Here is a 12,812-nt window from a genome sequence, read left to right as displayed (position 1 = left end):
TGTAAAAGACATCAAGAGAATTCTCTGACCAAAAATTAAGGTAAGGCAATCAGTGGGCTCCACTAGCATCTATCCAATGCCAATAAGAAATCTATAGGAAGGATCCTTGTACACTGGATTGACTCTCTAAGGAAGATGGATAAAATGAAGAAGTGAAAAGGTTATGAACTGCACCATTAAATAAAATACACAAGATCCACAAGGTGGTACAATGACAGAACATGCAAAGAGCATTACCTAGCTGTGTGACCCTGGACAAGTCATTTAACCCCAATGCCTTGCAAAAATAAAAAATGAACAGAAAAAGAAAATAATGGTAAAAAATCTAGAAAATTAATTATGCATATATGTTTAGTTGATTACAGGAACATATTGTGTCCAGTTTTGAATACAAAGGAGAGAATAAAGATTAAAGAAGCAAAAAACAGCAAACTCATTTCTTCCATGACTGTGGAGTAATAAAACTCCTTATTTCTTTTATTCTTCCATGCTCCCATGTTTTTTCTTCCTTTTTTATAACAATTTTTCTGCTTAACTAGGAGATCAAGGAATTTCTGCTTAACTAGGAGATCAAGAAATAGTTTCTGTCAGATCTATGGAAGGAAGTAGTTTATGACCAAGGAAGAGATGGAGAACATCATTAAAAACAAACCAGATAATTTTGATTACATTAAGTTAAAAAGCTTTTGCACAGACTGAAAGATTGCTTTCTGTGGGGGAGAAATAATATTGGGGGAAAATTATAAAACTCAAACAATATTTTTAATAAAAAATAAATTTAAAAAAATTTTAATTTTTTAAAAAAGAAAAAATACGTGAATAAAAGATTATCAATTAAGTACTAAAAAAAGCTTTTGCACAGACAAAACTACTGTAACCAAGATCAAAAGAAATGTAGTAAATTGGGAAACAATTTTTTTAACTAGTATTTCTGACAAAGGACTCATTTCTAACATATACAGAGAACTGAGTCAAATTAAAAAAAAAAAACAAAGAAGTTATTCCCCAATTGAAAAATAGTCAAGGATATGCAAAGGCAATTTACAGATGAGGAAATCAAAATGATCCATAGTCATATGAAAAATTGCTCTAAATCATTACTTATTAGGGGCAGCTAGGTGGCACAGTGAACAGAGCACCAACCATGGAGTCAGAAATAGCAGAATTCAAATCCAGCCTCAGGCACTTAATAATTACCCAGCTGTGTAGTCTTGGGCAAGCCACTTAACCCTTGCAAAAAAAAAAAACTTAGAAAAAATCACTACTTATTAGAGAAATGCAAATTAAAGTATCTCTGAGGTACCACTTCACACCTCTCAGACTGGCCAATATGTCCAGAAAGGGCAATGATCAATGTTGGAAGGGATGTGGGGAATCTGGGACACTAATATATTGTTAGTGGAGCTGTGAACTCGTCCAACATTTCTGGAGACCAATTTGGAAATTATGTCCAAAGGGCAATAAAAATGTGCATACCCTTTGATCCAACAATACCACTACTGGGTCTATACCCTGAAGAGATCATGAAAAAGGGTAAAAACATCACTTGCACAAAAATATTCCTAGCAGTCCTGTTTGTGATGGCAAAGAATTGGAAATTGAGTCAATGTCCATCAACTGGGGAATAGGTGAACAAATTGTGGTATATGTACACTACTATGGAAAGGAAGTAGTTTATGACCAAGGAATAGATGGAGAACATCATTAAAAACAAACTAGATAATTTTGATTACACTAAGTTAAAAAGCTTTTGCACAGACTGACAGGATTTGCACGAACTGATGCTGAGCAAGATGAACAGAAGCAGAAGAACACTGTATACCCCAACAGCAACATGGGAGTGATGATCAATCTTAATGGACTTGGGAGAGGATTGGGAGGAAAGATGAGCTTGGTTTTGTTAAGAGTTTGAATTGTCTATAGGAAATGCAAATGAAGGTATTTAATAAGTCATTGGAGATGTGAGACTGAACTTCAGCAAAGAAATTAGGGCTAGTTCAGGAGATATGAAAATTGATAATCATCGAGAATCATCCATACAGAGATGATATATCCTGATTTGTGAGTTCCTGGCTTACTGTTGAAAAGCAGCGGAGTCCAAAAGTGATTTTAAATTATTTATTTATTTTGGGTTATTTATTTCTAAATTCTTATTGTTCTTTTATTTCAAGCACTAACAAGATCTTGTCTTTCTTGCTGTTCAGTTTTCAGTCATGATCCCAATTAGGATTTTCTTGGTAAAGATACTGGAGGAATTTATCATTCATCATTTCCTTCTCTAGGTCATTTTACAGATGAGGAAACTGAGGCAAAGAAAATTAAGTGACTTGCCCAGGGTCACACAGATAAGAAACTGTCTGAGGTCTGGATTCAAATTCAGGAAGAGGATTCATCTTGACACTCAATCTACTGGGATACTTAGCTATCCTAACAAGAGGGTAGGAAATAGCCACAGATAATTCTGTCCTTCAGAAATATACATAAATTGCACATGTTGAGCAGAAGGTAAGTAAAACTGATATAGCAATGTGTCCATTGTGCTACTTACAGGAAGCTTAGTGAAGGCAGGATTGGTGACATGTTTCCCAAAGGCATCTTCTTGAAACTGTAAAAGCTGTACTACCAACCCAGCCAAAGTTTTATTCGTAGGAGCATCTGCTTGAACATACTGCAAAAAAATAAAATTCTTAATCTTGGCGAAATTTATGCTACAGAGAGTGTTAACAAGAAGATAAATAATATTCTTAAACACCAGAAAAATAACACTTAAAAGACAGCGTTCAACCTAAAACAACAACAATCCTTTTATTAAAAAAGGAAAAAATGTCCAAAAAAAGCAATGGAAATGCTCATACTATGAATTAAAACTAGATTCAGTATTATTTTATTCATATTAATTCCTATTAATATTTTTATACGACAATTATTTAAGTTCCTTCTACTCCAAAGCAGTGGAAAATTCTGTATATAAGAAATGAATAAGCCATGATCTGAGAATTTTTCAATGTAATTAGAGAAACAAGTTACTCAAATGGAGAGCAAAACAACAGCATCTTAGGGGTATGAATCTGTGAGATACTAAGAGCTATATGTTTTAGCAGATTACAGCTAATACTCAGTGGAATGCTATTAATGTACCAAATTTTGCCAGAAGTTACAAATTCACCTTTATTTCCCAAGTCTATGCCCTAACAAAAAACAAAGAAAAAAAACCAAATACTCGCTTTAACAACCTTACAGTAATTTCTTCCATTCTCAGGAAAGAGACTACACAAGTTATTCCTCCTCATTTCCTATCTTCAAGTCAACTTGACAGGCTCTATTCAGCATTTCAATCTTAATCTGTTTGTTTCTATTATACAAAATGTTTTTAAAAGTCAGACTAATGGGTACCACTACAAGATAATAGCTGTGCAGTGTACCATTACTGGAAAGTCATCTGTCCATTAGATTAAAGAGATCTTATTCTGTGCTATAGCTAATCATATATATGACCTGATATAAAAAGACAATTATTTTAAAAGCTTACAACATTTTCAAGGAGTTTTGATTTGCTTAAATGCATTAGTTTTTCAATGTATAAATGGAAAAGCCAAGCTGTAATTAACTGTTGACAACTAGTATTTATAAGTGAACTTCTTTATTTTCCCCAGGCAATCTCCAATCATTCTAACTCCTATCTTAAAGCAGACAGAATTCAAGTTTGACAACCAACAATATACTAACACATTCAGTACAATCATTTTAAGTCACACTTTTTTTAAGTTGCCAAATGTTTCAAATACTTTCACAACCATCAGAAAAAGAATTCTTCAAAAGAAGATTTAAAAGATTGTTGCTTTACAAGTAACAATCAAACTAAAAATGACAATATGCTCTTTGAATAGTATTTGAGAGGTAGTAACAATTCTTTTTCTTCAGTTATTTTCTATTCCCAACACAAGTACAATGCATACCTAAGGATTAAAACTGAGAACTGGAGAGACTTTAGAGCTCATCCAGTTCAAACAACTCTTAAAAACAGGAGAGCTAAGTGAGGTCCAGGAATGTTAACTCAGTTAACACAGAATGGTAAAGCCTGGATTAGATTCATGGAGTAGTACTAAATTCTTTTACATACCACTTCTGGAGTTCCAACTTTTCCTAGATACATCAGTGAAAAAAACTTTTTAAATATATTACTGACACAAGTGACTGCTAATATAAATTTTATTTCATAGGAGTTCATTAAATGTAAATGGAAAATCTTGTGAACATATTTTTCATAGCTAGAAAAAGAAGCATTTTCAAAGTCTGATGACTTGTCCTATATCTAAGTTTTATAAGCCACAACAAAAATAAATAAACATATGGGCTTGGGTGTTTTGCTTTTTTTGATTGGAAAAAATTAAAGACCACAAGGTTCTTCTCTCCCCTTCTCATTAAAATATCTCCTGGCCTATTATCAAGAAGTTGAATGTCTAGATAGTTAATATCTGATTCTAGTCAGACTCTTTATTTAGTTACCCAAGAACAAGAAATCAAAATTAATCTCATAGAGCATATTTATCTATGAAAACTAGTGTAGCTCATTCCCAACCCACACCTGAAAACTTAACACAGAAAGTTAAGTAATGAACAATAATTTTTGTTTGCATACTGAAAAGCTTTTAACAGTTTCACTGATATTTGTAAGTAAATCAAAATATGTAACATGACACATGGAGGGGAAGGGAAAAGAGGAAAGAGGGAAAAAGAAGGAAGGGGGAGGGAGGGAGAGACAGAGAGAAGAGAGCACACAAGGGCATGCGGCACACATACACAAGCATATCTGTATTCTATCTTACCAAAATAAAAATCTTAGGTACAATACAAAAGTAACAATATTACCACCTGACATTAGTACTGTACTTTTCAAAGTACTTTCACTATTTAAATCAAAAATAATGCTAATTAAGATTAAAAATTAACAAAGTAGTTTTATATGCACAGACAATATATTTTCAGTCAAAGAGGTTAGGAAAAATATTGTCGATTATATATGTGTATATACCATATAGACTTACATTCAGCACTCCTCAAACATTGCTCTGAGGGATATTAACAGTCCATTAGTAACTATCTTGTCTCCCCCATCTACATTGTAAAATCCTTGGACAAAAATCTGTAACAATCTTTGTTTCTCAATTAGCATAACTTCCACTACTTTGGATTAGAAGGTACTCAAATCTTATTTGTTGCACCAATGAAAATATCAACAAACTAATTTTAGAGTAGAATAACATTGAATCTCTAGTTTAATACATAGTATACTTTGATTGGCCAGGTCTCATTATAGATTGAAAATGATACAAAATATCAGAATTTAATTTAAAACATTTTAAGACATTAAAATATTTTCCATAACTACATCATCTATTTCTAAAACATTTTTATTGCTAGCTTTTGTTTTTACATCATATATTTTTAAATCTATCTGTTGCCCTCTGATGCTCAGACCATGTAACAAAGATTTTTAAAATAAAAAATTTTAAAGCAGTTTAACAAAACATTGTCTGATAGGATATAACTATACTCCACCCACAGTCCACCTTTTACAAAAGGTGGAGTTCCTTATAAAAGCAAACATGAATGTATTTTACACTTTTTTTTTGGAAAAAAAAGCTAGGTGAAATGGAAATTTATGGTTATCATATAGAATCATTTTTGCAGATGAATGGAATTCATGTTCAAAATTTTAAAAATTAAAATAAAAAAATCCAACCAAAAAAATCTTCTATGCTTTGCTCTCATAAATTTTTGTAACCTTACTTTGAGGTTATAAACTCCAAACAAAAACTTCAAGATAGTTTTATACACATTTGGAAACTTAGTGTCTAAGAAAAATAAGATAAGAGGAATTAGTTTCTTCCTCAGAATTGAACATCTGGATCTGCTCTAAAGTCAGCTGAAAGTGACCCCTAAGCCACTTGAACAAAAACATCACTTCTAACAAAATAACAAAGCAGACAGTTCTGCAGGTGAGTCTCAGAACTGTGTCATACCTCAAGCATATCTTTGAGGACTGTATCCTTAAGCAACCAGACAAAAATATAAAAAAATTAAAAAATGGGGGAATACTGGAAGAGGACAGACAGGGGTGGGGTGAAGTGATAATGTTCAAAGTGTGATCTGACAACGTATACCATGGAAACAATGTAAAGACTGGCAAATTGCCTTCTGTGGGGGAGTGGGGGAGTGAAGAAAGATTAGGGGAAAAAATTGTAAAACCCAAAATAAATAAAATCTTCAAAAGTGTGACTTAGGTAACTCAATAGTCAAGATCCTTTTTCAAGGGATCCATGAAATTAAAACTGTTTTTATAATAATGTTAAGACATTTCAATTTACAATACAGTAACTCATATAAACAAAAGCACTCAATAATTTTCAGGAGTATGAAATAGTACTGAGATCAAAAAAATTTGAGAATCAATGAAGCTCATTTCCACAAACCTTTCACAAGACTCTTACTGACTATAATAAAAATTCATTCCCATTTGATAAAAGTTGGCAAATTATTTTCTTACACCCATTAAGTTCATATATCCAGAGCCAGATAAGATGTTAAGTGAATTAGCCAAACAAAACTAATGATTTTAAAAATGAGTTAACTGAGACCAAGAGATTAAATGACTTTTCCAAAGTCATACAAATGAGTGACTAAGGTCCTGTAATATCAAATTCTTTTCCCTCTGCAATCTGCTGTAGTGAAAACATCTAGAAAAGTAATGACTTCAGATGCAGAACTGCTACATCAAAAAGTGAAATTTATACTTGTGCTTGGCAACAAGCAACTAATTACTATTAAGCTTAACTCTAGTTATTAACTTTATTGTAAATATTCGATTAATTTCAGAGCAGAGGAAGTTCATAAGGAAGAGCAAACATGCCAGAGCTCCTTATGAAAACAAACATAAACGCATTTTAAAAAAATCAAGGTAAAGTAGAAATTCATGGTTATCAGATAGAATATCATTTTTGGAGATGAATGGGATTTATGTTGAAAATTGAAAAAATAGATTTAAAAATATCCAACCATCAAAAACTCTCAATGCTTTTCTCTCTCCCTCTCTCTCACAAGTTTCTGTAACCTTACTCAGAGGTTACAAACTCCAAACAAAAACTTCAGGCTGGTTTTATCCACTTTCCCCAATTGACAAACTTTACATCTCAACCGTCTTTTAAAAAAAAGAAAGCCTCAAAAAAAGTAGAAAGGTACAGAAAGTACCAGATGTAGGAACTGAATTCAAGTGGTGCTTTGAAAGCTTTGTGGCTTAGGGGAGGCCGAGTAAGTTTTCAGCTTCAATTTACCTATCTGGAAGTGAAGCTAATCTATCTTACTGGTTTATAGGTAAAGCGCTTTGCAAACTTTGAAGAATTATAGTGGGGTTTTATTTAAAAAAAAAACATCAGATTTCCAAATTCTGCGGATTCTCACGTCTTTGCTTCTTTTAAATCGATGAAGAAAAAGGGTGCTCCTTGGCTGCAAAGTTTTGAGGGGGAAAGCTGCGGCGTGCTCGCGTCCCCTGCGGGGCACCCCCAAGCGCGTCGGGCCTCCCCGGGCCGGCCGGGGAGACAAAGGCCGGCCCGTCTGGGAAGACTTCCTGGAGGCGACAGTCGCGGCCCGGCCGCGGGCGCCCCGAGGCTGCGGCCCGGCCCCGGCCGGCTGCGCCGCCCAGTGCGGGGAGCGCGGGCCGCCCTTTGTTGTCCCTCATGGCGGGCCGCTCCCCGCCCCCACCCCGCGGGCGCCCGCCCTCCCGCCGCCCCGCGCCCCGCGCCCCCCGCGCCCACGCACCTTCTTGTAGTGCTTGCCCAGCCAGACCCGCACCGAGTCCAGCTGGGAAACCGTCTCCGGACTCTCCCAGAACTTGCCCGCCGGGCCCCCGTCCTTCCGCCGACACAGCGCCAGCCCCACGGCCGCCGCCGCCGCCGCTCCCCCGGGCCCCGCGCCGCCCGCCGCCGCCCCCGGGGCGCCGCCGCCCCCGCCGCCCGCCGCCGCGGCCATTGTCGCCGTCCGCCGTGTCCGCCGCCGCCGCCGCCGCGCCGCCGCCTGCTCCGGGACTCGCCGCCTGCGCGCGCACCTCCCGACTCCAGCGGGGCGGCCTCGCGCGCGCCCCGGCCCCTCCCCCTCCTCTTCCCTCCTCCCACTTCCTCCTCCTCAGGCCCAGGCCCGCCCCGCCCCCGCCCGCGCTCCGGCCCGTAAAGCGTGGGACGGCCGTACGCACGTGAGGACGCATGCGCCGAGCTCGCTCCGGGGGCCCCGGCATTTCCGTCCTTTCACCCACTTCCCCACCCTGCCCCGCGCTGCTGCGGGTGCGCGCGCAGCCGGCACCCACTCTCTTCTGCCGCTGCCCGCATTCCTCTGTGGATTGGTTTCCAGGTTCTCCGCGCTGCGCACGGCCCCAAAGATGGAGAAAGGCTGACTCCTCGGCGTCCTTGCTTGGGGAACTCTCCCGTTCGTTCGTTCATTCATTCATTCTACCAAACGGAGCTGGTTAGAATGGCCTCCCTTCCCCAGGAGGGCCCTGGCATCCGGCACAGGCAACAAGCGCGGGAACTGCCACGGAGGAAGGCGGGCCTCGGGGCCCCGTGGAGCTTCCCTCCGCGGAAGGCGCCGGCCCCCCCATCCCCGAGGCCACACAATGAACGAGCCTTGCAGATGACCGAATTCGGCCTTCATTTCACTCTTGGGAAGCCGAGCGTTGAATAGCAACCCGGATTCTTTTCTTTCTTCCTTCATATCCCCGAGCTGAGATACAGAGGTCACCGCCGGCCTTTGCTCCCCAGAGCCAGCTGAGGCCAGATGTGGCCCAGGATGCCAGGCAGCCAGGGTGAAGTGGCTTGTCCAGGGGCCCTCAGCTAGGGGCTGGACTCCAGCTGCTGTTCCCACCCCGCTTCCAAGCCCACTGATTGAAGAAAAGAACCTCTCCGGACTTGAATAATCACCGGCCCCTTTTGTCCAGATTGCAGATACCAAGTTCTCATTATGAAGTCTGACCTCTTCAGATGCTCTTGGGCCCTTTTCTTTCTTTTTTTGGTCTTTTTTGCAAGGCAATGGGATTATGTGACTTGCCTAAGGCCACACAGCTAGGTCATAATTAAACATCTGATTTGAACTCAGGTACTCTATCCACTGCACCACCTAGCCGCCCCTTGGAGAAGTCTTCTGAGGCAAATTGCCAGAGATAAGATTTTTGCAAGATAATCAGAATAATCAAATTGTCCTCCTTAGATTAAAGTCTAAAACTTTTGTTTGTTTTTGTGGGGCAATGGGGTTAAAGTGACTAGCCCAAGGTCACACAGCTACTAAGTATTAAGTGTCTGAGGTCAAATTTGAACTCTGGTCCTCCTAATTCCAGGGCAAGTGCTTTATCCACTGTATCACCAACCTACCTTGTATATAACATTTAAAGTAGTTTTATATATATATTATCTCAAACACAGCTTAAGTGGCTTGTTCCTGAAGTCATAGGTAAAATGAACCCAGATCTTCCTGACTCCAAACATGCTATCCACTGGGCCATCTATCTCCCTATAAAAATTCCTCTGACCTTTGAATATTAGAAAGAGTTGAGAGAAGAATGAGATTATGTTGAGTGACCTCAGGCAACTAAATAATTAAGCTCTAAGGTTCTCAGTTTCCATATCTAGAAAATAACTGGGTCATAATAGCTGGTCCCTGCTTCTATTCCACTACCTCCAAAAAGGCATAGCTTATTCACCCCAGACCTCAGCTTCTAGGTGTCCAATATAAGAAAGACCTAGTTTTAAAAGGACACTAAACTATCATAAACCCCAGATCTCAACCCACCAAGGTACCAAGGGGCACCAAAGGTAACAAATGGACCAGTGTGCTTCTTGGAATACTGAGCTGAGGGACACTGTACTTTGTTCCATATGATGGGTAATCTGCCATCTTGGAATGAAGGTTCAGTGCCTCAAGGTATAGAAAATGAGTTCAGCCCAAGAAGTTAATCACCACTTTACAATTCCTCTGCCACCAGAATCTGAGAACTGCAAGCATTTCTAACTTGTAGAATCAGGGAAAGTCAAGAACCTGATCTAAAACATCAAAAATTCTGACTCAGGGGCAGCTAGGTGGCATAGTGGATAAAGCACCAGCCTTGGAGTCAGGAGTACCTGGGTTCAAATCCAGTCTCAGACACTTAATAATTACCTAGCTATATGGTCTTGGGCAAGCCACTTAACCCCATTTGCCTTGCAAAAAAACCGAAAAAAAAAAATTCTAAGACTCAACCCTCTGATAGTACAAGCAAAAGTTTACTATGTTTACCATGTTCAATGTATCTCCTGAGTGACATATATGAGTGTTGAGAAAGAGCTATTACTTCTGATGTGAGGGATACCAAGCCCATTTTAGGACTTCTTTCCACATTGGCTGTGTACCTACTACCCAACTCTCACCTGTGACTCCAAGAAGATGTAGGATACAGAGTGGCAACATCATGCTAAACTGTTTCAGTAAGCTAAACCTGGTTGAGAGTAATCAAAGGAGGATCTTAAACCTGTTAGTGAGTTTAGGGAGTATCTACCCCAAGCATGTGAAGATTTCTCCAGGTAGAATAGGGGGAATGTAAACAATTTGCCAATAGGCCATGAAAGTGACTGAAGCAAGTCTTGTGGATCATTTAGAGCTTGGTTAGACATTGAAGATGCCAAGGTCATCACTGCATCCCAAACCATCTTCATTCATCTTCACTTTTGACTTACCTCTGAATTTTGATGACTTGGTAAGAGTGACAGCTTCATTCAACTTTGCTTCACTTAAATCCAATTTATACTTATCAAAAGATATCCATCTTATCATTTTTACCTTCTCAAAGTCCTGTGGCAACAGGCAGGTGAAAAAGCAGCAGGTACAGGAAACTGGGAGCTGTGGTCACAACCCTGCACACAAGCAGGCAATCAGGAGAGACTAAGTAAGGATAAAGTGTTAAAAAAAAAGTGCTTAGACCTAATATGGAGAGATGATACAATTATTCCACTCAGAACCCTAAATGGTCATAGAGGAAATTAAATTGGACAAGTGTCTGGGAAAGACTTTTATTATATTTTGATTATCCTAAAACAAGAAAAGAAAGGGATAGGGAAAGAATTACACTTCAGGAATAAAAGTGGAAGAAAGGGGATTTATATCACATAAGCCTCACAAGAATAAAAGTCAACATGGAGTTGGAGCAAGGAAGTTAAGTGATAAGTGAACTGTATTTTTATCAGACCTGATCAAAGAAAGGTAGAATACTCATAGACACACAAATAATATGGTATAAAAATACATTAGATTACCAGAGTAAATGAAATGGGGAAAAGATAGAAAAGAGAATAAGAGAAAGAGTAGAGTTAGGGAAGGATTAATAATAAGCAAGGAAAATTAATTTCAGAAGATAGAATATAAAGAGGGATTTGAAAGGAAAGAAGAAAAAAGGTAAGAACCATGGTTGAGGTCTAGAAAAAGAATGAAAAAAATTGTAAAGAGGGTAAAACAAGGGTAAAAAAGAGGAAAAATTAAGAGTACAGAATTGAGAGAAATGTGGAATTGAGGGAAATCAGAACTATAAATATGAATGGCATGAAAGCACCAATAAAGTGGATGAGGATAGCAGAATGGATTAAAACACAATCCAATAATATGTTCTTTGCAAGAAACACTTTTGAAACAAAAATTTCACACAGAATTAGATTTAGAACAAAATCTATTGTGTTTAAGCTGAACTCAAAAAAAACAGGTAATGGTCATAATCTCTGGCAAGACAAATGCAAAAATAGACTTGATTAAAAGAGATAAAGGAGAAATCTGTTTATCATAGACAATGAAATCATAACAATTATTAATATGTAAGCTTTGAGTGGGATAGCATCTAAATACTTAAAAGAAAAACTAAAGGAATTACAAAGGGGAAAAGCCATAAGAATGGGGGACCACATTATACTCCTTTCAAAACTAGATAAATCTAACTGAAAAACAAAGAAGGACCAGAATAGAATCTTAAAAAAGATACATACTTACAGAATATTAAATGAAAATAGAAAAGAAAATATGCATTTTTCAACTGCATGACATTATAAAAATTGACTTGCATTAAGGCACAAAACCTAAAAAAATGCAGAAAAGCAGAAAAAAAATCTTTACCACAATACTAAAAAAAATCATAATAAATGAATAATATATTTAATTGAAAATTCATTGGAATTAAATGTATGTTTGTGTTTAAAATTAGAATGATTTATAAATAATTTAATCCTAAAGAATTGGTGGGGGTGGCTAGGTGGCATAGTGGATAAAGCACCAGCCCTGGAGTCAGGAGTACCTGGGTTCAAATCCGGTCTCAGACACTTAATAATTACCTAGCTGTGTGGCCTTGGGCAAGCCACTTAACCCCGTTTGCCTTACAAAAACCTAAAAAAAAAAAAAGAATTGGTGGGTCAAAGAATAAGTCTTAAAAGCAATAGATAATTTTGTTCAAGAGAATGACAATAAACAATATACCAAAATTTTGGGAATGTAGTCTAAGCAGGCCTTATGAGAAAATTTATATCTCTATAAACATTTTTATCAATAAAAGAAAGAATAGATCAATTAATTTGGCATACAACCAACAAATTAAAAAAATACCACATTAGAAATTCTGAAAATTACAGAAGTTAACAAAGTAAAAATTAAAAGCAGGAGATGTTTTTTAATGGAATAGAAAACCCATTAGCCAGTTTGAGTTTTTAAAAAGAAAGACTGTGGGGCAGCTAGGTGACTCACTGAATAGAGCACCAGCCCTG

The 12,812-nt window shown here is 38.0% G+C and overlaps 1 protein-coding gene across 2 annotated transcripts in view; it reads right to left on the bottom strand.

The window, feature by feature from the left end:
- The window catches only part of SMARCC1 (SWI/SNF related BAF chromatin remodeling complex subunit C1), a 159,517-nt gene extending 151,492 nt beyond the window's left edge, over positions 1 to 8,025 (bottom strand). For both annotated transcript variants that reach the window (XM_074197712.1, XM_074197713.1), the window contains exons 1-2: positions 7,816 to 8,025; positions 2,549 to 2,668 (exon numbers count right to left, since the gene is read on the bottom strand). In XM_074197712.1, coding sequence (XP_074053813.1) covers positions 2,549 to 2,668; positions 7,816 to 8,025 — 330 coding nt within the window. The remainder of the gene's footprint in view (positions 1 to 2,548; positions 2,669 to 7,815) is intronic.
- Between the last annotated feature and the right edge of the window lie 4,787 nt (positions 8,026 to 12,812).

The sequence above is a fragment of the Macrotis lagotis genome, chromosome 8 (genome assembly GCF_037893015.1).
Source record: "Macrotis lagotis isolate mMagLag1 chromosome 8, bilby.v1.9.chrom.fasta, whole genome shotgun sequence".
In the NCBI taxonomy this organism is placed as follows: Eukaryota; Metazoa; Chordata; class Mammalia; order Peramelemorphia; family Peramelidae; genus Macrotis; species Macrotis lagotis.
The sequence above is the reverse complement of the archived record's forward strand: the minus strand, read 5'-3'. Positions and strand labels throughout refer to the sequence as shown.